This window comes from Panicum virgatum, chromosome 9K, assembly GCF_016808335.1.
Source record: "Panicum virgatum strain AP13 chromosome 9K, P.virgatum_v5, whole genome shotgun sequence".
Lineage (NCBI taxonomy): Eukaryota > Viridiplantae > Streptophyta > Magnoliopsida > Poales > Poaceae > Panicum > Panicum virgatum.
In genome coordinates this window covers 10,221,430-10,246,590 of record NC_053144.1, presented here as the reverse complement: position 1 = coordinate 10,246,590, position 25,161 = coordinate 10,221,430, and the positions used below count along the sequence as shown (strand labels likewise).

At 50.3% G+C, this 25,161-nt stretch overlaps 3 protein-coding genes and 1 long non-coding RNA gene across 4 annotated transcripts; 1 reads left to right on the top strand and 3 right to left on the bottom strand.

Annotated features, from left to right (window-relative positions):
• Window positions 1–2,992: 2,992 nt before the first annotated feature.
• On the bottom strand, window positions 2,993–4,873 carry LOC120650024 (basic blue protein-like). Its single transcript, XM_039926983.1, has 3 exons — window positions 4,766–4,873; window positions 3,796–3,993; window positions 2,993–3,524 (listed from the first exon to the last, which is right to left on the bottom strand). Exons 2-3 carry the CDS (start codon window positions 3,989–3,991, stop codon window positions 3,325–3,327), a joined length of 396 nt encoding a protein of 131 aa, XP_039782917.1. The 5' UTR covers window positions 3,992–3,993; window positions 4,766–4,873; the 3' UTR covers window positions 2,993–3,324.
• Window positions 4,874–7,487: 2,614 nt separating this feature from the next.
• LOC120648521 lies at window positions 7,488–7,862 on the bottom strand. Its single transcript, XR_005664975.1, has 3 exons — window positions 7,743–7,862; window positions 7,621–7,659; window positions 7,488–7,527 (listed from the first exon to the last, which is right to left on the bottom strand). It is a non-coding gene; the product is annotated as an uncharacterized LOC120648521 (long non-coding RNA).
• A 7,339-nt stretch (window positions 7,863–15,201) lies between these two features.
• LOC120650020 lies at window positions 15,202–16,839 on the top strand. Its single transcript, XM_039926980.1, has 2 exons — window positions 15,202–15,882; window positions 15,974–16,839. The coding sequence occupies exons 1-2, from the start codon at window positions 15,418–15,420 to the stop codon at window positions 16,556–16,558; spliced, it is 1,050 nt and encodes a 349-aa protein (XP_039782914.1). The 5' UTR covers window positions 15,202–15,417; the 3' UTR covers window positions 16,559–16,839.
• On the bottom strand, window positions 16,760–19,658 carry LOC120650022 (homologous-pairing protein 2 homolog). Its single transcript, XM_039926981.1, has 6 exons — window positions 19,463–19,658; window positions 19,281–19,306; window positions 17,761–18,028; window positions 17,585–17,655; window positions 17,305–17,493; window positions 16,760–17,191 (listed from the first exon to the last, which is right to left on the bottom strand). Exons 1-6 carry the CDS (start codon window positions 19,488–19,490, stop codon window positions 17,090–17,092), a joined length of 684 nt encoding a protein of 227 aa, XP_039782915.1. The 5' UTR covers window positions 19,491–19,658; the 3' UTR covers window positions 16,760–17,089.
• Window positions 19,659–25,161: the final 5,503 nt, after the last annotated feature.

Genomic DNA, 25,161 nt, shown 5'->3' with positions numbered 1-25,161 from the left:
ACAGGATCTGCGTGACTCGAACTTCGTCACATAAGTAGCATGAAGCGACTCGCCTCTTGATTCATGCTAAATAGACTGGGAGATGACCAAGCATGAAGTGGAATCGTCTCTTAAATCATGCCAAACAGACCGCTGGCCAAAATATAACTAGGTGATTCCCCGCGTGTTGCTACGGGATTTGAGAGAATTTTTTAATAAATCTATGAGAGGATGTGCATCTTTTATAGTTGCGGGAAGGGAGCAGAAAAGTCAGACGATGAGTTGAAAAGCCATCAGTAGTGGTATTTGAGTTATGATCATTGTGGGTGATGCTAGTGGAGGATTATGATCATTATGGTTAATGCTAGTGGAGGATGAGAGGATGATACATGGACGGATGGATTTTAGAGGACACTTATAATTTGACGGTAATGAAAATAGAAGTGATGTGGCTTAATGTAGTCGCAGAGAAATAAGAGTAAATGACGCTTAGTGGGTTCCGTCTATATAAAATATATAGATGGGTACTTCTCAGAAAAATTAGTTTTGCATGGTATGGTTAAACTTATCATAAACGGCTATGAAATTTCTCGCGGCCGTATCATCAGGCCGCCATGAGCGAGGTGGGTGACTGCTCTGGACCCCCAAAAATGGAGCGCCTCCAAATTTTAAGAGTCCAAGGTTTATACTATGGTTATCGCTATTTGCTTGATCTATTCCTCGTCCGGCAGATACGTGGCTGCTATAACATCTAGGGGCGTGATTGGTTTCCGCATCTACCCAGCCTGGTTCGTATCCTAGAGCCAGGCTCCCGTGAGACAGGCTTGGCACATACAAAAGTGCTATGATTGGATACCTGTATTTATCTAGCTTGGTTGTCTTCCGCTGCTGTTTGGTTACCTGCGCGGTGGCTTGTCTGACGTGCTTGGTACTTGCGGGAGCCAAAAAAACTAGACGCACAGTGCACCTTCTTGCACCAAGCGAGTCTGGCTCGCCTGCCTCAACCTGGGAGTGGTCTGGGGAACCGGCCCAAAACCAAACCAATCCACTTTGATGATATATGTTTTACACTCCACACCACCCTGACCACCATTTTCCAAAACTAATTTAAACTAGACTGCAATATCATTTTTGCCAAACCACTTTTCAAACCACGGTTTTACCCCACGGTTTCACCCCACTCACCATGCAACAGCTTCGGGCCAGCGGGTGTGCTCCTGACGACGCTGCATGTTGACTATTAGCTTCCGGCCGGCGGGTGTGCAACAGCTTCATGGCTGCTACAAGTCACAGCCTGCCACTTAGCCACGAGAAACACAGACACAGGCAGCAGAACTGCAGAAGTAATGATGACATGCACGAGATTGGAGGGGAGGTGTACCAGATGTCCAGATGCGAAGGTGGCGCCTAGGCTTTCTCCAACAATTCCTCACATCCAACTCCCCCCAAACGTATTATTTACTATATTTTATTACCTCCCTCCAAAAGATTCCTCCCCCTATAACTCCTTCTCTCCAACCATTCCCCTCATATCTATTCCCCCTATATACTATCACTCATTAACTAACTATTTATTTAACGTTTTTGAATTTAAAAAAAACATACAGTATTTATACTGTCATAATACACATTATTATCGTGTTACGGGGCTCAAACGGGATTAATATCGTAAAAAAACAGTGTGATTAGAGATATAGGGGGAGTTTCAACTCCCCCCATACGTGGGGGAGTTTCAACTCCCCCCAATATACAGGGGAGCCATGGGGGAGCCGTTGGAGGGCTTCCTCCCCCAAAGCTCCCCGTACGTGCGGGGGAGGGAGCCTTACAGGGCACCGTTGGACATAGCCCTAGAGAGGATGGATGGGACGTGGCGCCGGCGATGCGAGTGCACGAGCCTCCCGGCAGCGGGGGAGTGGCGGCACCAGCAAGATGGGGCAATCACGAGCCCCGACGGCAGCGATCTTGGCCTCGGCGGGGCGCGGCGGCGGGTACACGTCCGGGCGCCGACGACGCCGAGGCGAAATAGGCCCCCACACAGCGGGGGGCGGCGCGGACCCGGTGCTGCGGCGCGGCCGCGCCGAGCGCAGCTGCGGCGTCAGGCTTGGATGCGCGTAGAACACGCCGCTCGACAGCGAATGCCGCGGCGGCGGGGTGGAGGCCCTAGCAGCGGCCGGCGGGGGCGCCGGCAAGATGGGGCCAAGCATGAGCCACGACCGCAGTGACGGGGCGGCGGCCCTAGCAGCGGCCGGCGAGAGCGCCGGCAAGATGGGGGCAAGCATGAGCCCTCCAGCGGCGGCGCACTGGGAGTTCGGCGATTAGGGGATTGGTTTGTTTGGGTTGGATCGAAACGCACCAAATCAAATTACTAAAAAAGAAAAACTAAACCAAACCAGCCCACTAGGCATGTAGGTCCACTAGACACCGAACCAATTGAGCTCAAATAGCAAAACCAGCCCACTAAAACCAGGCTCAGCCCAGACCATTTCTAGGTTGAGGCTCGCCAGAAACGGAGATTTTTCTCGTATCTGCGGAGCCAGGCCGCGGACTGCTTTTTGCATGAGCTGAGCCAGGCCCCAAAGGCGATACAGTCAAGCAAACACCACCACCTTGCATCGTGGGAGCCTGGTTGAGGCAGATACACCCAACCAATGACGCCCTACATCTCTTTCACCTTCCATTGTTTCCGGCGGGCAGCGACATGTCGCAACTCGCCATTAGCCAATCCCTGGACTAACTCCGGCGGCCAGCCACCAGCACTCCAACGAGTAGGCTCAACAAGACTCTTATCGAACACTGTGGCGATTGCTCAACAAGACTCAACGTGAGGTGCCTTCCCTATCACGGCCGGCCGAATTAAATCAATAAATTTAACTATTTTTCTTTAATTTATGAAAAAGACATTTGTTCCTCGGAGCATTTCGCACCGTACCCCAAATTCCTGGATCATCCTCGTCTCGTCGACACAGGAAGAACATTGGGCTGAAGTTTCACTACGTCAAGTGCAGACTGCAGAGACGACCAAGTTAAAGCCCAAATTAAACAAACGCAGCCGTATACATATGCTTTTATTGCTCCTCCTCACCTCACATCAACGCGCACACACATCAGTACGTACTACGTACATTGCTCGGTCGATCGGTCCTCCTCCTCTACAGACGCCAGCCAATCTGTCAACACCTAACAACTAACACGCACGCACGCCGTACGCGACGACATGATATTATTGAACAACAACGTACAGGAAACCGTCTAATTAGTTGCAGCACTTAAGTTTGGACAGGATGAGAAATCAGGCGAGAGCGGTCTAGCCCAGGCGGCGGCGGCCGGCCGGCCGGCCTGCCGGACTCAGGCGGCGGTGACGGCGACCTTCATGCCGGCCTGGCAGTGGCCCGGGAAGCTGCAGATGAAGTAGTTGACGCCGCGCTTCAGCGTGACGCGGTCGTTGCCGGAGGTGAGCGCCCTGACGCCCCTGGGCGCGGCGCACGAGTTGTACCCGGCCGCGCTCACCGGCACCACGTTGTGCGCCTTCGGGCTGTACCTGAACACTGCGTCGTTCGAGCACACACAACGACGTCTCAGAATAGCCACGGATATCGGAAGCAAGCAGGGGCGGAGCCAGGAATTCCAAATGAGAGGGGCCAAGCAGTCATTTGGAGGGGGCCAAAAGCTAATTAGAGGAATCATATAGTGTAATTTTGTATTTGATTAGAGATTCTTAGTGGAATTAATGGAGCATTAGGGGGGCCAGGCCCCTGCCCGCCCCCCATGTGGCTCCGCCCCTGGAAGCAAGCAACCTGAGGTAGCGCTACTACTCACCCAGCACGTCGCCGGCACGGAAGCGCTTGCCCCTGGGCCAGCTGGCGGAGTTGAAGCCCCAGCCGCCGCGGTCGCCCACGGTGTACACCGCCGACTCGGCGACCTCGCCGTGGAGGAGCACGCAGAGGAGGACCAGGGCCACCGCGGCGGCGCCGCTGCTGCCACGAGCAGCACTGCCCCTTCCCTGAGCCGCCATGTGTTTCGCTCTGCGTCTCTCTAACGATGCGATGGCAGAGCTCAGGGTCGGAAGGGAAGCGCTCGAGCAAAGTGAGCAAAGATGACTGATGATGAGTGTGTGAGCTGAGCTGTGGTGCTCGGTTCTTCCAGGGGTTCCTTTTTATAGGCGACCCGATACGACACGAGCAGTCGTCGATCAAACTTGCGGATACGACACGGCGGCGGCGTTGCCACGAGCAGCACTGCCCCTTCCCTGAGCCGCGCGGTCAAACCGGTGTGGACCGGTTCCGGTTTCGGCCGGTACCCAACCGGCCAAAATTTAAAATTTAAATTTAAATTCAAAAAATAAAAAAAGTTTATTTTTTTTTAAAAAAATACTTCAAGTTGCGATGAATCTAATGATATCAAATTTTTTTAAAAATTCGTTCATTTAGTATAGTTTGCGAGGATTTAAAGTTAAATCAAAAAAGAAAAAGAAAAAAAATAGGCCGGCCCATTAAGGCCCACCAGTCAAACCGGTCAATCCGGCCGGTAAACCGGTTGCACGGGAGCTTTTGAATTTGGATTTGAATTCAAACCGGTCAAACCGACCGGTAAACCGGTAAAACCGGCAGGTAAACCGGTCAAACCGGCCGATAAACCGGTCGGAACCGGTTCCACGGGAGCTTTTGAATTTATTTGAATTTGGATTTGAATTCCACCGGTTTCGACCGGTAACCGATCCAACCGGTCCGGTAAACCGGAACCGGAGCCCGGCGGTTACCGGATACCGGTCGGGGAAAAAAACCCTAGTTCCCGCTCTGTCTCTCCCTAACCCAACACGACGCCTCGCTCGCTACTAGCAAAAGGTAGCTCGAAGGCGAGGAGTGATGAGTGTGAGTTGAGCTCTGCAGTGCTCAGTGCACCCCGGGGCCCTCTCTTTTATAGGCAACCTAACAGACCAGCCAATCAGGGTGTATTTAGTTGGTGAAAAATTTTGGAATTTGGCACCGTAGTACATTTCGTTGTTACTTGATAAATAATGTCTAATTATAGACTAATTAGGCTTAAAAGATTTAGCTCGTGCTAATCAGTTAGACTGTGTAATTAGTTATCTTTTTCAACTGCATTTAATGCTCCATGCATGTGTTCGAAGATTCGATATTACGAGTACTGTGCAAAAATTTTTGGGAACAGGGCCTCAGCCGTCGACCAAACTTGTGGCTGCTGTTGCACTTACTTTAACACGGTTACAGTGGAGTGGATAGTGGACTAGCAGCAGGCGACGCGACGCGGCCGTGTGAACGCGGCTCGTGCGTTCACTAGGGGTGTGTTTGGTTGTCTTCTCTAGCGGGTCTGGCTTGCATCTAAGAGTCAGGCTGTGTGTATGCAAAGGGGTGTGTTTGGTTGCCTGTTTTATACCAACCAAGCCAGCAGGAGATGATGTTTGGTTGTCTGAATGCATAGACAGATGCAAATTCAGATGCAAGGACTTGTTGTTTGGTTGCATGCATACAGTTTGGTTGAGTTACCTCTTGCATGGGGTGGTGAGGTTACCATTAACCAGTACATAAGTTCTCATATCTAGTTTGAAAGTAATATTACATCAATTTTGTAATTAAAAATACAATGGCCACAGCAAGGACAGAAAACAATAGAAGACAGTGAACTCATGTGAGTAAAAAAAATAAAAACAATAAAATTATGCTCAGATCATGCACAAATGATTAAGGTAATCATCAAGGCAATGTAGTTGTGCTAAATTCTATACAAATAAGAAATCATAGTCAAGCAAGGATAGAAAACAATAGAAGACAGTGAACTCATGTGAGTACAACAGAATTGTGCTCAGATCATGCACAAATAATTAAGGTAATCATCAAGGTAATGTAGTTGTGCTAAATTCTATACAAGTAAGAGATCATAGCCAAGCAAGGACAGAAAACAATAGAAGACTGAACTCATGTGAGTCAAGATAATAAAAACAACAGAATTGTGCTCAGATTATGCATGCATCATTCAGATCTTCATAACAGACAAATGAGTTGTGCTCAGATCATGCATAAATATAGAAGGTAAGCATCAAGTTTCATGACATCACAGGCAATGTAACTGACTGATCAAATACATCTTCACAGAGCTACTGCATCATCAACTGGCACCTTCAGCTACTAGCAGCGAGACCTACATCTAAACCACATAACCCAACCATGAGGTAACTACCTAGAGAGATAGGTATCCTATCTCCGAACACTAGAGATAGGGCCTATGTGCAAGTGCAATTGTTGAATCAGGTTACAAGTACCTGGTGGAACCCTCAATCCATCATCCCTCTCTATAGCATCAGCCAGAATAAGGGCATCGTGTGCAGATCCCTCCCATCCAGCTAGCACATAGGTGAATCTCAGATCAAAGTCAACTGCAGCAAGCACTCTAGCATGAACATGGGTACCATCTATAGCACCAATACAGTCCTACAGGTTATGAAGATGTGTGATTTCAGTTTGGTCAAAACTATAACAAACTAATGGTCAACCTTATAATGAATTAATTACCTTCAAGTATGGAAACCATCTTGGGCTATTTCTGATTTTTAGCGCTGTCTCCCCTGATGGTGCCCTAATCAACTCCTCCCTAAGCTCACCAACAGCATACAACACCTCTCTGAAATACCTACTGACTGTTTCAATGGACCTCCTAAAGTTTTGGTGGATCACTCTAAATCTCTGATTGTGTCCCACTACATGGAGGAACATTGCAACTTTGTTCCTCCACAGAACTGTTTATGGTGTCCCTCAACAAGTTCCTCTCCCTAAACAGGTTACACAGATTGAAAAAGGGAGCTCTACGCATGCGAAGCATGTCAACACATTCTGTGTCATTGCAGTTATATATTTTGTTTAGGTTGGCTTGGCGTTCCTCATCCATGGCACTCGTTGGGGTATAAGTAATCCGAGGACGTGAACTACGTGCCACCCTCAGCCTACTCATGAAGTATGCATAAATGACAGACACAAAAGCAACAGCCTTTATCACAAGCATGCGTCTCTGCTCAGAAGGATTCATCTATACCAGTACAAATTGCAAAAACATGACTCAGTAACAAGTATCATTAGTGCTAAAAAAAAACATTGCATCATCGCCTACTGCACAAGTGATCACATATACTTGCATTCAGATTAAAAATCACCAGCATTTACTAAGAACATGTGCTCAGATTAATATTTACAGGCTACTATCATAGGCCAAGAACTTGTGCTCACTTTCAGAGTACATGTGAGCGTAAATAAGCAAGCATCATAGGCTAAGAACATGTGCTTCAAGTCATAGTAACATAAACATCATCGGCCAGAAAAAAGGGCTGGGTAAAACAATTGTTACCGTCAAGTCCGAGCACACAAGCGTCACAGGGAAGCCTGAATCACACGATGCGAGCCAAGATAAAGCAGGATCTACACGGTAAGAAATGTGTTAGTACCAAATCCTTGAGAACAAATTGCAAAATCTAGATCGAAACCCTAGGGGAGGGGACTTGCCTTTTCAGCTCCAACGAGATCAACCAGCACAGATCCGGCCCTAAAAATGCTCAAATACATAAGCACAACAACAAAAATAGAGAGGGAGAGGGGCAAAAACACCAGATCTGAGAGGGATTTGAGTATAGCTTACAAGATTTGCCTCAAAACACCGACGAATCGAGCCACAATCCTGCGGGTGAGGAAGAGGGAGAAGACCCAGATCAGCGACCGAACAGCATGGATCCGAATTGAGAGGGAGGAAGGTTTGCTCACCTGCTACCACGATGAGGAACTCGGCGACCAGACAGCAGGAAACAGAAGAGAAAGCGGAGAGGAAGAGGGCGAGCGCGACCTCAAGAATGGGGAAGAGGGGTCGCGACGATGAGCATATAACAAGGAGGGATGACGGTAACCCTAGCGTTCCCGCGCGCGCCTCCCCATCTCCCGCCTGCACGCGCGGAGCAAAATTTTCTGGCCGCCATTGCCCGCCCTCGCAGCTCGCGCGCCTGGCTCCCGAGAAACGGAGCCCGCGAGCGTTTCTCCAGATGCAGGCGGAGGGGGCAAAATTGCATGACGGGAGCCAGACCCTGGACCGCGTCCAGGCAACCAATCGCAGCTGGGCTGCACCCCGGGAGCCTGGTTCGGTCATATGCACCGAACCAAACATGCCCTAGGCGTCGCGAAAGAAATCGTTTACAGGATCAATCACCGGCGCTGTTCCGGGGCATCGGAAGTGGCGCCCACGCCGAGCTGCCTGCTAGTAGCTGGCCTGGGAAAAGCTCGACGGCCGCCGCAGAGGAGAATTCCTCCGTTCACGGATGGTTGGAGACTGGAGGAGGAGGAGGAGGCCATATTGGCCACCCACCCACAACTCCAAGGACGACGGGTGTCGAAGCAAGTCAGTGGAAAGCGACGACCAACAGTGGGCACCGCTGGGAAGCAGGCCGCTGCCGGGGAAGAGGCCGCCGGGCAGCTTCGCGGTCTGCCGGAGGCCCGTCTGGTGTGGGCCCGTTTCGGTGATCGGCCGGTCAGGGACCGGATCAAAGTGCGCGCCAACCGGCCGCGCCAACTGGGGTCAAGACGTTTCATCGATGACTGATGAGCAAGTTGCGGGTGTGGCCACTGGCCGCGCTGTTGGGCAAACGACGTTTGCCTGGAATGGGTGTTTGGATGTGGACAACAGGAACGTATCTTTGTAGGTGTAGGTGCGGGGCATGGTTCAATTCGTTGCTGACTGATTTCAACATTTAGTTTTGCGTCGCTATCGTAGTTCATTTGTATCTTTTTTTCTTCTTTTTCTTTGAAACCTGAAGTAGTAGTTCATTTGAGTGAGTGGACAGCCCTGCTCTGCTCTGCTCTACGCCATCCATATGGCTACCGTAGAAAACAATCTCTTTTGAAATCTTTGTTCAATGATAATTGCTAACCCCCTTTTATTCCCAAATATTTGGTATTGCTTTTTTTCAATGTTTTTTTCAATAACGCTAGTTACATTTCTTCATGCTATTTGTATCATCGCCAATTTATTTATGGATGAGTGGTTTTTGTGTAGTTTGCATACCTATGTGCCTATGACTTGGACTTCTTCTAAGAAATCTGTGCAGCGGAAGATCCTGAATTTGGCACTTGAGGCTCCAAAAGAAAACAAAATTTGCATATCCCTACCTCAACGTAATGCAAACAAGCTGGAAATGGCAGTCTCAACTCTCAAAGGAATTCGTTGACGATACAAGTAAGAGTTGCTACTCCTTCACCACTACTGCTACTCCTAGAAAATAGGCAGGCTTCCTCCAAAAACTCATGATTCAACTCAACTAAGCGCTTTTATTAAAAAGAAAAAAAACTCAACCAAGCAGTAGCGCTAGTTCTTGTGCACGCTGCCTCCATGTTCGTGGTGCGAAGCTGCCGAAGAAACCAAGTCAGCCCGAGCACCCCCCAAGTCCACGCTTGGAGTGCAGATTTCCAAATCGCATTGAAGACAAATGGTAGCCGGCTGGTCGAACCTTGACGGAAAGTTTGGCTCCCCCGGAAAAACAGGCATGCTAGAAAAACTCGGCCTTGTCTGAACTTCGGGAGCCCCGTCCCCTGCTGTTGTGCGCAAGAACCGAAATGTGTCGACGAATTTTCGTAGAGCTCTCTCGTTCGTAAGAGCAGGGCGAAGTCAAGTCATCGCGGTGGTACGGTGCCGGTTATGTTGATGGTGCCAAACCCGTACCAACATCGATGCATGAGATGCAACCATGTGCACACGCAAAGGTCGGCGGAGAACACTGAGATCGTAGCTAGATATTTCGCCTAACATGCTGTGTGGCAGCTAGATTTAATGATATTGTCTGCCAATATATGTTCCAAAAATCTGAACGTTTTTTTTCTTCCGGTTAAATGTGACCATCAGCTCGATCATCGTTTCACTATGGCAGGTACGAGCAGAGGCGAAGCTAAGTTGTTGCAGCCACGGAAAAATGCAAAAACAATGCTAAAGTCTATTTTTTCGTCATATATCAACTCAAGGCACCCACAAGGCAAATACATCTCTTTGATTTGCTCTAGTTTCGCCACTGGGGTTTCGAGTAGGTAATCAGGTAGTGGCCTGGTGATCGATTTACTGAGTATTGTGGACGAGGCAGCTCATAATAAACTATAGTTTGGTGACGACTACCACCAGATGTCTACATGCATGCATGCGCACTACCGAAATGCATGCATTCCAGATGTTTGGCTGGGAGTCTATTTCCTGCACCTAGCCCTGCTCCAACCTCCAATTGAAGCAGCTCATCGTGTGCAGTTCCTCGAGCCCCATCTACAAAACAATATTAATGCCCCCTTTTTTACACTAAAAAAGGTCAGCGTGTACAACTTGTGGCCTCTGCTAATAATGCACTCTAGCTAGCTGTGATTATCTTAATCGAAAAAAAAGCTAGCTGTGATTGTGAGAGCCTGTACGTGCCGCGACGGGGTTCACCTACCACGCCGCGGATTCCGGCCCGGCCAGCAACGCGACGTGTACGTGTAGACGCTTCCCGCGACGTGCGGCGCGCACTACCACCCAGGCAGGGAACGAGCTCGCCGCGCCCGCTGCCGGACACGCACGCCAGGCCGATACAAGGCCGGCCCGGCCTCCTCACCGAACCCCACGCGATCTCCGGAGAAAGTACGGCTCGTGTCCACACGCACTTTGACCTGTGTCCCCCGGCTCCCCGCGCACTACCACCACCACTCCACCAGCGATCGGAGAGCAGGTCCGGGTGGCCGTCCTCGTCGCCAGCTAGCTTTGCCCGGAGGAAACGCAGGAAAGGGGAGCGAAACCATATCGGTCGAGGACGCGGTGGCCGCGGCGCAATCACGCGACCGTGCAAGCGATCCGACGGTAGTGGAGAGGACGGAGGCGCTCCGCTGAGGTGCGCGCGCGTGCCAGCAGGAGAGGACAGGACATGTGGCGAGCCCGTCGTCGATCGGGTCGCGACGCCGGGCCAGCGGAACGTAAGAGGGGTGAGCCGCGATGTCGTGGTCGCGGCGGCTCGGGAGCTTGGGCTGCTGGTGTGGTGGGGGCGTGCGCTGCCCGTGCGTCATGATGACGTACGACGGACGATACGAGCACGAGGGAGGCCCAGAGCGAATCCCCGGACTACCGGCCCTGCTCAAGCCCACGTTCAAGGACAAGGTGTTCGACGAGCCGGGCGACCAATCGGCGCTCGTGTACCTGGAGTGGCAGCCGTGGCGAGAGAAGGTGGTCCTGGAGAGAGCGACCACTAGTCTACTACTTGGATGGCTACCGGCTAGAGAATAGAGATCGCTGGCCGGCTCGCTCGGCAACATCACGGAGCGGTACGGGGCGATGGAGCGGCAACCGGAGCCGTCCGCGGCTCCGCGCTGCGAAGACGGCACGCGGAAGCAGAGCACGCCGCCATGACGAACGCGGCTCTGGCGGAGACCGGGGTGCACGGGTGGAGCCGTACAGCGTTGCGGCGGAACGAGCACTACACCGACGTGGCGAGTGCTGTGAAGATTCTCAAAACCCTGCCCCAAAATGTCGGGGGAATACAGAGCAATCCGCCGCGCAGCGAACTGCAACTGGAGAGATTCCACGGAACACCTGAATAATCCGTCAAGATTGGGCTTCCTTGCCGCGGAAGAAGGGATCAGCCCAGCCCAGTTCAGGAGTCAGGAGAGGCGCGGATTTGGGCCGGGCCGAGGGGTGCCTTTTGTGGAAGCGGATGGTCCGAGCAGCCAAGGCCCGCCGGATCGGTGATCGGATAGGCCGCTCCCGCTGGTTTTGCAGCGGTGATCGATCGGCAGGTCTCCAGGGCAAAGGCCAATGTGGCTAGCTAAAGTGCCAGTAAACGTAGGACCAAGTGCAGAGGGCAAATGCTACCATGGTTGTGTCTATAGAAGACTTTAGTGTGGGTCCCACTGGATCTTTAAAAAATTCAGCCACAGCCATCCATGAGACCAGGTAGGACAGCACAACAATAAAAAAGGAAAAGTATCCGTAGTTTATTTCCATGTGGTGCACTCTAAGGTTAAGGTGCATTTTTAGTGCATGGAAGCGACAGCTGCTGACCTGAGGAACACTACTCGTTTCGTGCACTGGGTCACGCAGCCGCGCTGGATGATACCTATGAATCATCAGAGTTTCTCTGCAAGTCTTGTCTTGCGCTGACTCCGGAAACCTACCCAGGGTGTGTTTAGTTCGCGAAAAAAGTTGTTGTAGTACGTTTCGGTTTTATTTATCAATTATTGTCCAATTATAGAGTAATTAATCTCAAAAAATTCGTCTCGTCATTTACAACCAAACTGTGCAATTAATTATATTTTTTAATTACATTTAATACTCCATGCATATATCGTAAGATTTGATGTGATGTGCGTCAGTGAAAAATTTTGAAAATTTTTCGCGGAACTAAACACAGCCCCAGCGGTGAAAATTCTGGGCCAGAGAAATGGCCGGAAAGACGCGTACGGCTCGTGCGCGACCTCGCAACGAGTGGTTTTCGCTTCGGATCCGGGTTTTTGAGCTGATCCGGGTTTTGAACACATCGAGACAGTCTCTCGGGCTACCGCGTCACTGACAAGTGGCAAATGACCAAACCCATCGAGAAAGCCCAGCGCTCCAGCACCGGCCCACGGTCCACGGCCCGTGGAGATGGAGGTCTCGGACTCGGAAGCTTGTTGGGTTTCCCTCAAAAAAAAAAAAGGAAGCTTGTTGGGCAATGGCCAGGGAGCCAGCCAAGCCAGAGCCAGGGGGACCCAAGGGAGGGTGGTGTGGTTCAGTGGTTCTTGTGCGGGTGGTGCCGTGGTGGGGCGGCGGGCGGCCAGTCGGCAACTCGGCGCGCGAGACCGAGCTGACGCCGTGCAAATCCAAATCGTCTGAACGCGTCGAGCGCCGCTCTCGCCCAAGGTCACTCGTGCCGCCAGAATGAACCTTCCTGGACGCTGCCTAGGTGCTGGAGCACCAGCCGCCGATCCCTCGCGCGAATTTTACTTGGCTGCCTGTCTCGTTTTTCTTCTGTGGAAGGCGACTACTTCGCGAAGCGCGCGTTTACCGAGTCCAAGATGCTCACAGCTGAAGCAGCGTGCACTCGAAGCACTTCTTGCCTGCTCTCGTCTTATCCATGTCCTCCCTTAGTTCAAGATGCTCAGTAATTTAACTGTTGGGTAATACTATTTTACACTCTATGCGTAGCGTTTATTCTATACCTAGCAGTGAAATTACTAAACAAACTGAGTGCGGTAAAAGTTAAAGTGTGTCGATAATTGTGTGTAATGCTTGTTACTGAAAATTTGTTGAGTAATTAGTTAAGTGTAATTACACATGTGGTGTAGAATACCATGTGGGTTGTTACTACCACTACTACAATTATTATTGTTGTTGCTTATGCTGGGGTGCATCTTTAACCGAAAGACTTAAAAACCACACGGTGATTAGTGCCGCCGATTCAACAACGATAGATCAACGAGCTGGCAGCAACTAACGATCTATGACTAATACGTACGGTAGCTTGCGAGTACGTACTAATAACCAGCGCGGCGCCGCAGATGCTTGCACCGGGCGATCGCTTGCACCTGATCAAGCGGCGGAGTACTCGGCTACTCGCTCGTGTCATGTGCACTAGCAGCGCACGCTGCCGCGCCGGGCGGCTGGGGTTGTATCACGCGGCTACACGCGGTTGACGCGTCGCGTTCTGGAAGCGGCGGCGAGGGGCGGGGCTGCGATGAGCGATGAACCAGACGAGTCTTTGCGCCGGTCGGCTCTGAAAAACCTCGCCGAGACGCCGAAATGGTGAAACGAACTCAGGCCCGGTCGCCGGGGCGGAAAAAAAAAGAAAGAAAAGCACGCGGCACGTGACTCTTGACGGGCGGTTTTAACCCCCGACGTTCCGGGCCCGGGATTTGAACCGGTCAACGATGATATTTACGCTCAGGTTGTGACAAGTGGCCGAACGGCCGCCCAAAGGGGGTGGGTCACGTGCGCGTGGTCGGGGGGAACGGCACGAGACGATCGAGCTGGTTCGATGTCGTGGCGTTCGCACGTTTGACGGACGAGCGCCGTTTCTGTCACGACGCCGGAACCGAACCTTATTCTCGGAGAATGCCTGTTTGAGACGAGGCTGGAGCTTCCATCCCTGTGAATCTGTGTGATGGTGGCGCAGTGCTTGGACCATGGATTGATAGGCTCGTACTAGCAACGATCAATCAGTCCCTACCAGAGCAGCAACTAGATGGTTTTGTTTTGTTTTTCACATTGGTGGAAGGCGACTGCTCTAATTAACAAGGAATCATTTACAGCAAGATGTTACAGGTGTACTGTAGGCGTTAGTGACTTACTGTTATTTTATACGTACGTTCGAGGCAGTTCATAAACGTACGCCTAGCAGGTAAATTATTGGCACTCGAGTTACATTATCCCGGATTAACGCGGATGGTACGTACGGCTCATCATGGCGAGTTCCTCGAGTTAGATAGGTATATATCGGAGGGTGGGACTGGGAACTACCGGATTTAGTTAACGAGTCTCGTTTTTTGTCCAGTAAAGAACCATAGTTAGGAATTGTATATAATCGCAAGCAAAGCCACGACAGAAAAAGAACAACAATATGTTCCGGAGAAAAGGAAAACCGCGTTAGCCGTAGTTGTCAACCCGGCCTCCCGCCGGTCGCCATCACGGTGAACCGTTCACCACTCTATTGTGAGTTTTGTGACAGTATCGACTGGGACAGGGACGAGACACAGTCATACAGGCCAGTCCGTACGAAGGTTGTTTACACGGTCGCAGTTCCCTCTGCTGACCAGGCGCTTTCGCTGCCCAAGTGCACAGGTGCTCTTCCGTATCCACTCTCGCTTGTATCCGGCGCTGCCACAGTGCCACTCCCCGTCCCCGGATCCGAAGTTCTCAACCACGGCCGCTGCCCCGTCGTTTTCGACTCTTCCACCACGCCAGTTTCCTCGCGAAGCTCTCCCCCGCCCCGGTCAGAACAAAATCGAAGACGAGGAAGAAAACCCCCCACTCGCCGAGCAGACGTCGTCGTAAGCCCGGCCCCGATGGAAACTGCCAAACTGGCCGCGCGGGTCCGGGCGCGGACCGGTCCCTTTGCGGCGGAACCCACCACCCCCCGTGTGACAGCTCGGCCCACCACGCGTCCGCTCAGACGTTTAAACCCCGTCGCCCTCGCTCGCTCGCTCGGACGCCTTCGCCACAAAGCAACCCACACCCAGCCGCGCAAGGAAGCGTATCGCCACCCTCGGTTCCTTTCGCATTAATTGCTCGCGTCCCGTGCAGCTTCCCTTCCACGCTTCCACACCGCGCGCGCGAGCGCCTGCCACCCGACGCCCGACGGGGGTAGTATAAAACACCAGGGCGAAACCGCCCGGTCTTCGCAGGCACACCGGGCCAGACCAAGCACGATCGGCGGCGGCAGTCGGCGGTTGCTCTCCAGCTCGGTGCTCGGCGATGGGGAGGCGGCTGGACGTGCTGCTGGGGCGGACGACGAAGCAGACGGCGCGGCTCCGGTCGCTGCTGGGGCTGGCGGCGACGCGCCTGGGCGTGGTGCGGGGCCACCGCCAGGTGCGGTGCGCGCAGGCGCGCGGGGACGTCGAGCAGCTGCTCCGCCTGGGCCGCCCCGACCGCGCGCTGGCGCGCGCCGAGCACGCCGTCCGGGAGCAGGACGCGCTCGACGCGCTCGCCGATCTCGAGGCCTACTGCGGCCTCATCGCCGAGCGGGCGGCGCTCGTCGACGCGTGCAGGGAGTGCCCCGAGGAGCTGCGGGAGGCGGCGGCGGGGCTCGTGTACGCCGCCGCGAGGTGCGGGGACCTACCGGAGCTGCAGGAGGTCAGGAACATCCTCGCCGCCAAGTTCGGCAGGGAGTTCGTGTCCGCCGCCTCCGCGCTCCGCAGCGGCTGCGGGGTCAACCCCAAGGTGAGCCCCTCGCCGACGAAGCTCTGACTCGATCAACACCCGAAATTAAACGTCTCTGCGACGAATTCTAACGGAAACCCGAACGATTCAGATCGTGCAGAAGCTGTCGACCAGGCAGCCGAGCCTCGAGAGCCGCCAGATGCTGCTCCAGGAGATCGCTGCGGAGAAAGGGATCGCCGTGAGCCTCTACGAGCCTCCCTGCGAGGGCTCCGGACGCTCCCACTCCCACCACGACCACAGGAAGACGAAGCAGGAAAAGGAGAGGATCAGGACGCCACCAGTTGATGACCTGGATGAACATGTCTCCGGCCACTCGGCGCAGAGGTACAAGGACGTGGAGGCGGCGGCGCAGGCTGCGTTCAAGTCGGCCGCCTTGGCCGCAGCCGCCGCGAAGGCAGCCATGGAGCTCTCGCGTGGGGATTCCAGGGGGCCCGGCGACAGTAGGAAAACAGGAGCGGCGCAGATGGATGATGAGAGCAAGAAAGAAGACGAGACGGTTGATGGAAAGAAATTTGAGAAGATCGAACATGCCCGGAATTACAGTTCAGAGATTGAGATCCTGCCGGATGACGAGGCAAATCATGACAACACTGCAGCCAACGAACTGAAGCACCATGAGCAGAGGGAGCCTGCCAGGGTCAAGCCACAATCGGTCAGAACAAAGAGGGGATTTTAGCTGCAATCAAATAGCACCATTGGAAATGGTTTCGTGATCTCAATATATTTAGTTGAATTTTCGCTACATGCCTGTTGCCTGTAGTTAGATTCTATGGCAATGCTCATGCCATACGTGTAATGTAAATGATAAAAAGAGAGAGAGAGAGAAAGAAATTTGATTCGTTGCCAGTTTTTTTTTTTTTGAAATAAAGCCAGGTTGTAAGCAGGGTGCCAAATCATCATATATTGCTGTATGCATTGTTTTAGATACAATCAAAGAGGGTGGAGAATTTGGTGTCACTCAACTGGTTCAGAGATATATTAAACCTCATTGCTGGCAGGATTAACACATCCGCTAAGGTCTGAAACTACCCACTAGAACACTCATAAGGCAATAAATAATTAAATATTAACAGAGGACAACATCATCAATCTGGATTCTGGAACAGCTCAGCTACAGAAACTGTAAGAAACAGCAGGACCATGATGCGTAGTTGGCAAAACTTCTGTAACTGATTTTTTGACTTGTGATTTAGATACTCATGCTACATCAGCGAGAAATTTTACGCCTCTTGTTAAGACTTGCCAGCATGTCAGTGTAAGACTGCAGGTTCACGCCAACATCTTCATCATACTCAAGGCCAAGCTCTTCCTGCAGATGCATATTGTTCATCAACATCATGAATAGCTAGATGGCAGCAACAGGAAGGGTAAATCCCAAGTGCAGTCAAAGGGCAAAAGATAAAGGGGGAATGCAGCAAAAACCTTAAATTCCTTCTGATCTTTTGGGCTATTCTCAGTAATATTATCCCAAAGCTCCTTGAACATCCTCTTCCGCTTTCTCCATTGGTTAACTTTTTCAGCAAAAGAATCCTCAATGATCTTCTTGTCCTCAGGTTTCACCAAGATGACACCACTCTGCAATTTATCGAGTTTCTCTTCCATTTCCTGGACCTAAACAAATAAAGTCCTGTAATTAGAACTGGTCCAAAGGAACACAGACACTTAGTAAGGAGCAGAAGGGAACATTTTTGTATGCACGTACTTCGCTTTGTAATTTAGTCTCCTTTGACTTAATCTCTGCCAGTGTCAAGTTTGATTGCAGACCTCGTACCTCTGAACAAGTTTTAAATTTAGATATCATTGAACTATGATCATGGCATACTACATTTGATAGACCACTAAAAAGACAAAGATACAAATTGGAAGTCCAGAACTTACCAGATTCAACCTCACTAATTGCTTTCTTTTGATCTGCAAGTTCTTCCTGCAACTTGGCATTTGCTTTCTTCATCTCCTCAAGTTCTTCCCCATTTGGAATGTCAAATTGATCTTGCCGAGCAATGTAAATTTTCTGCTTGCCATACTCCTTGAAGGAAATCTGTCCACTATCGGCCAATGCATCCAGTGCCTTTTGTACTGCAGTTTTCTTCAGATTAAACTTCTGTAGCGCGTCAGCTACATTCTGTGAATTCAATGGCCTGTTTTGCTGCACAGTCATAGTAATAGTCAACTCAGTGATACCCAGAGCTTGAAAAACCAAAACAGCGTTATATCAAGGGTTATGAAAGTGACGATTTGAAGTACTTCAATCTGACCAGATAGTGTGGTCATTTTTTCAATTTTTATAAAACTGAAGAACTCTGCACAAAGAACTTTCTGAATAAACTCATCTCATACTGACAGTCGCGTACACTACTTAGCACATAAGTAAATCAAATCGGGATATGAGCAGTATCTGAAGGTAAAGACAGTAACACTTCCTCCCATCTTATCTATTTGAATTCATAATGAAGTGTCACTTAGTTAACTGGGAAATAAAAAAATGTAACAAAGCAGAATTAATGAAAAGTACATTATAACACATGCTCTAGAAAGTAGAAACATATACAACTGTCTGAAACTGGGAAAACAGTCTACAGCAAGCATAACTACATCTGACAGGGCAGAAAAAATAGCCTACAGTGAAGAGCAAAAACCAAAACTGATCTACAAAAGGATTGTACATGTGTTACCATTTGCAAGCATTTGAGAGCTAATTTGTAGTCACAAACTTCAGGGAACAGTAAGAGTAAATCATAAATGGTGCTGCTAAGCTGGGAGGGGACATTTGAAAGAGAATCTGATAAATTGTGTTATACAAAGGGCAAACACAAACCACAATGCAATTAGCACCAGGGAGTCAACATTCAAACCGAAACTAGTCTAAACTTTTGATGTATTCTAGGGATGGGCATAGAACTCATATTCTGGCCACAGGAATGAGCTGCTCACTACCAAGTTATCCAGCTACGTTTCAGCACTTGACTGCAGGTAGCTGCTTAATTGTAGGACAACTGCAATTGCGATCATTCTGAATAATGATAAAAAACAAAGTGATGCCAGTTGCAACTACATGTATCGATTAATCAGCATGGTGACCAGGGTGTCTTCGAAGATTCTAACTAACCACCTGAATCTACAGAAATAAAGCATGGACAATAACCGGTATTAATCAAACAGCATGCTGCTATCATGAGCTACTGCACAATCAATACCCAGCATGTCTAGTACTCTAGTTAATTTTGTCCCATCCATAATCCATAAAATCCTAAGGATTCTAGAAAAATTCTTATACATCACAAATCCCCACAAGTACCAACAGAGTGAAAAATCGAACCCTAATTGCGCAAAGCATAAGCAAGGACAAGGGGTTTAGGGTTTTGGGGTGGGGTTTCAGGAATTCAGGGGAGAGGCAGCACCTCATTGACGAAACCCAGGACGATTCCTGCAGAAATGGAAAAGAAAAGGGATCCGTAAAATCATTAGAAACATCGATTGGGCCGTGCTACGGATGGTCGAAATCGGGAAGGTTTTGAACCAAACAAAGAAAAAAGGGGTGACCATTTCAGTTGGGAGGGGAAAGGGCCGCAGGGGTGAATACCTTCGACGCTATCCGATTTTGGCGGCATTGCCTCCCGCCCGCTCGCCGGCGTGGCTTTGCTTGTTGCTGCTCCTCGACAGGGAAAAGGCGGAGCCGCGGAGAGCGCCGGCGGGCAATGGATTGTTGGGGAAGCCGTGGGGTGGTGGGGCCTGGGGGTTGTGTGTGTGGGCTTGTTGCCTAGTTGGCCTTGGCCTGGCGCGGCTCTCCTCTGGGGGGTGGCTATATATCGCTTAACCGTGTGTTATATATCGCTTAACCGTGTGTTTGGTTGCAGGATGGGTGGGTTGGAGTGGCTCCGACTCTCGTTCTGGGACGGTTCCAACTCTTTTTATGTTTGGTTTATATTTTTGAGTTGGAGATGGGTTTGCTCCAACTTCTGTTTGGATGAAGGAATTGAAAATCTGAGATGGATGACAAAATAACACCGTTAGTGGGGATCCCATCTGTCACCAATGGACCCTACATGTCAAACTCTCATCCTTCCCTTTTCTTTCCCACCCTTCCCTTTTTTTTTTATTTTTTTCAATCTTATCCTCAGGCAAACGCGGGTGGACGCGGGGCTCCGCCGCCTGCGCGCGCTCGGCCTGGGCGGGCTCCGCCGCCGGCGCGACCTCCGGCTGGGCGAGATCCGCAGCCGGCGAGCAACAGCAGGAGCAGAGAGGCGCCGTCGCGGGGCCATGTCGGGCTGACGCGGCGCTCGCGGCCCTCCTTCCTCCACGGCGGCGCCATGGCGGGCGGACGCGGGGCTCCGCCGGCCGCGAGATCCGCCCGTCCGCGAGCTCCGCCGGCCGCGAGCTCCGCTCTGGAGCGGCTCCTCCCATCCCGCCGCGACATCCGCCCGTTCCGGCGCCCTAGAGCTGCAGCCGGCGCGAGTTCCACTCGGAGCTCTGCCCTGGGGCGAGATCCGCCGCGGGCGAGCTCTGCCGCAAGGGCGTGCTGCAGCCGGCGCGAGCTCCGCCGCCAGAGAGGCCCTGGGCGCGAGCCGTCGCCGCCCTGCTCCTCCCCGCCGCCCTGCTCCGCCCCGCCGCCGCCGCAAGCAGAGGAGACGGAATCGCCGGAGTCCGCGTTGCGTTCGCGAAGAGACGGAAACGACGCAGCGTGACGGAACCATGGGAGCCGCTCCGTCCCTCGAAATATGGCGGACGGTGGCAACCCGCATATTAGGGGTATATTCCTTAGGGGTTCGACTCATCCCTCACTCAACCCTCAACCAAACAGCCAAAAAACGGATCCGACCCATCCGGGTTCGCCCCAACCCTCCATCTAAACACACGGTAAGGGGACAGAGATAAACCATCGCCTGAAGGATATTAGATCATTTTCAAGAGTCTTCGATATATTTACTTCTAATAATTTTATATTGGGACTATTGCACAAAGTTTTGGGCACAAAAAATGATATCCTCCAACAATTACCCTATGTTTACTTTTCAAAAATATGCCACGTCATTCTATTCCAGAGAGGATCTTCTTTCTCCTGCACTCATGCTGTCAGTTTTTGTTCGCACATGTAAAAATTGGTTCAGATCTGCCATTGCCACAATGAGCAGAGAGCATCATTCATGCATCTCAATTGCGATTCTTGTTCTTATCCGTTCGTCCTTCTCCCAAGGTGGCCCAAGCCGGTAAACTACTCTTCTCCCTCCCCAGGCTCCTCTTTCGACGGTCTCTCCTTCTCCATTAGCTCTCTCTTCCCTGGTTCTCCCGCCTGACGACTTTTATCCTGCTCATCCTCTCCTCGATGTTATAGTGTAGCTATTTCTTCTTCATCCAAGGAAGCGAGCTAGAAGGTGCAGCTGGATGTTTGGGTCACGAACGTACGTGACCTAGCCTGTGCCATCACAGGCTCGGGATTGTCACCTCAGCAGGCTCTGTCGCCGGTATGGAGCGCATCTCGACGGCGTGCTTTGCGGCAGCGACTCCTGCTAGTTGCCCAGTTTCATGGTGCACGGAGCTGGGGCACAGATAGGTGAAGGTGTGGTACCAGCAGAGCAGAGTGCGTGGAAGGATTGGGAGCTCTCTGCAGCGGGGGAAATATGGCTCCAGATGCCACCGTTTTTGGACGTGCGAAAAAAATGGGAGTTAGATTGGGCATCTATTGGAGCTGTGATTTTCGCATTTGCTCCCAAAATAAGATTTTTTGGTAGAGTTTTGGGCATTCTTGGAGATGCTCTTAGATGGGCCATGATCAGCCCAACAATTGGACTGTTTAGTCACAATGATGTCATCCATGTGCGTGTAAATTTGAAACTAAAAAGAAGCTACAAGTATTAAATCGAACATCTAAATTAAATTCGGATTGCATCATTGTCTTTCTTATGATAAAATCTTCAAAACAAGACCACACTTGCCCATATTTGCACAATATTTTTAAAAATATTTTCTTTTATATTAAATAATTATTTTCAAATTCTGGGAACAAATAATTTAACAGGACGAACAAATAATTAACTTGATGAACAAAAAATTAAACATAACGAACAAATAATATTGTACAACGGACAAAATATTAAATATCACGAACAAATGGATAAACATCACGGAACAATTTTATTCTACAAAGCGAACAAATAGATTAACGTCACGAAACATTTGATTGTATATGAACTTTAGAATAAAATAGAGAGAAAGAGGAAAATAATAAATAATAAACACAAAGCAGAAAAAAAATTGAAAACAAAATTAATTAATGTGAGATGAGAGACGAAGCTACGGCTGGTTGCCCAACGAGCTCTACTGGCGGGCTCCGCGCTCGTGCCGTGCTCGTTACAGTTTGTGCAGCAAATTAATTAATGGGCCGAATTATTCGCACCATCAGCCCACAAGTATTCCTTCAGGCGATAGCATCGCTCGTGCGATATATAGCTATCGCCCTTTGTGGGTCACTGACAATGCAGGACCGCCAGTGGTGATGCAGGGCGGAAGTTTCTATTTTCCGGCCCAAACCAACGGTGCGCGTGGCGGGGCGGGGGGCATGCGACCCCTTTCCGGCTATTTAAGCTTTACTGTGGCGACCTTTCTCTCATCATTCACCAATCAACACTAGTAGTACTACACAGTTTAAAAAAAAACACTACCACTACACACGAGCGGAGGTGGTGCTTGCCATTATGAAGGTTGGCGGTGTTCTTCTGGAGTTCTGTGCGGCGCCGATGGTGCGGTATCCGCGACTGCATTGTCCGCAATTGTGGTGCTCTGCCGCAGGAGGAGGAAGGCAGCCGCCGGTGACATGGAGGCTGCCGCTGACGACGCGACCACCGACACTGCGGCGGCGGCCGGCCCCTCCGAGGTGCGCTTGGGCACTGCAGGTGATCATCGAGGCCTTCGCCAAGTGTGTGGGATCATTCTGCGCACAACTCGCTGAGGAGGCATTCTTCTGAGTGCGTGTGATCGAGATGGAGAAGATGGAGAAGTACAGTGTCGTCTTGCTAAATAAATCAAGCTGCTACTTAATGTTGGTATTGTATGGATCGAGGTTGTAGTAAAAAATGAGTTGGGAGAAGATCAACGGCGGAGCCAGGGGGCTAGCAGGGGCCTTGCCCCCCTCCCCACTTTAATAATTTTTTATATCCTCCTACGAAATAATAATTTTAAAGTTTGCGTAATAATAATTTATAGTGCAAACATGCAGTCAAATACATAAGTTCCGAGAGAAAAATAACTAGCTACCCAGTAAATCCTAGAGTCTTTAGAGTCAGTAATTAATTTTGTCAATTTGTATGAGATTGATGATCTAAAGAAGCAATTAATTGCACCGAAAATGCAAGAAGATTGATTAATTGAGGAATTGAGTGTTAATTGGCTATAACTTTTCTGCGTTTAGTATCTATATCATTTGTGAGATGACTACACACGGACGACCAATCTCATGGTACGAGTGCATTGGCACAACTATTTATTGATTATTCTCTCGTGTGAAATCTTCATCTCTATAGGTTTTACTCCTATTATGAAATTTTTATTATCTAAATCCTTAGTGAAGGGTCAAAATGAGGGTTTCTTCCAAAAGTGATTCATCAGTAAAATTAAAAAATTTAGCTTCACTTTGCTTTCTCAATTTGTAAAATAATTTTTACTCTCCAATGCTAAGATAGAGTCAATACCTCCCAAATAGGTTTTAAATATGAAGTAATAAAAAATTAGTTTGCATACAATTAGCTTTATGTAGAAATTTTACAGAATATATTCTAATTTCTGAGATACCATTATGTTTGTTGGGCCCCCTCATACAATTTTTCTGGCTCCGTCACTGGATAAGATGGAGTGTCGTCTTGCTAAGTAATCAAGCTACTAGTTAAGATTGTGGTATTGTATTGTCCGAGGTTGTAGTAACAAAATGATTTGGGAGAAGATTCAGAAAATAACTCGCTCTTTACAATTCCATTTCTGAGTGTCTCATTGCAAACCGCGCCACGTCGCTGCACCGACCGCCTCCGCCGGCGCGCCTGCCGCCGCGGCATATCACCGCGGCCCGCGGGCCTTGCCTTGGCGCGGGTCAAGGCAAGCGCCTGCCTTGACCCGACCTGGGCTCTCGAGTAGGTTCCGACCTAGACTCCACCACGACAGCCCATTCCCGATCCGACGAGGCACACGGGCCCAGGAGAGCGAGTATATTTCTCGCACGGGCCGCAACAAACCACACCAATTCCGTTCCAGCTCCAAAAAAAAAAATCCGTTCCGCCACAACCCGCCGCCGCCGCCATGGAGGCGGTGGTCGTCGAGACGTCGACGCGGGCTCCAAGCTGCTCAAGGCCGGCATCGCGGGCTCGCGGCGCCCGACCAGTCGCCCCCGCTTGTGAGACCGCGGATCTCTCGGCCGCCCCCCAGCGCGCTATTCTTGATTCTTTTGGGAATTATTTGACCTTCTAGTTTTCCGTGGATTTGCTGCTCAGGTGATGCCGTCGAAGATGAAGCTGGAGGTCAAGGACATTTGAAAGATAACCTGATAAATTGTGGCAAACACAAACCACAATCACCGTGTTCGGCTGGTGTACCAGCCTCCAGGCCTACAATATTTCCCTCTCGCACCGCTCCAGCACCAGCCTCTGGTCACCAGCCAGACAACAGTGTTTTTCTCTCACACCACTCCAGCTCCAGCCTCCAGCTTCAGCCTGCCGAACAGAGGCAATGCAATTAGCACCAGGGAGTCAACATTCAAACCAAAACTAGTCTAAACTTTTGATCTATTATAGGGATTGGAATAGAACACATATGCTGGCCATGCTGGCCACAGGAATGAGCTGCTCACTACCAAGTTATCCAGCTACGTTTCAGCACTTGACTGCAGGTAGCTGCTTAATTGTAGGACGACTGCAATTGCGATCATTTTGAATAATAATAAAAAAAAAGTTATGCCAGTTGCAACTGCATGTATCGATTAATCAGCATGGTGACCAGGGTGTCTTCCATGATTCTAACCAACCATCTGAATCTACAGAAATAAAGTATGGACAATAACCGGTATTAATCAAACAGCATGCTGCTATCATGCACAATCAATACCCAGCATGTCTAGTAGAGTTAACTTTGTCACATCCATAATCCATAAAATCCTAAGGATTCTAGAAAAATTCTAGTGTTTTTTATGTCTCCAGAACACTCCGAAAACGCCCTTTTGTGCGCTGCACACTCTACTTCTTGATATAGTCAGCAGCCCACAATGAGTTGTAAATTATGTGCACTGCATATTGGTCATATTAA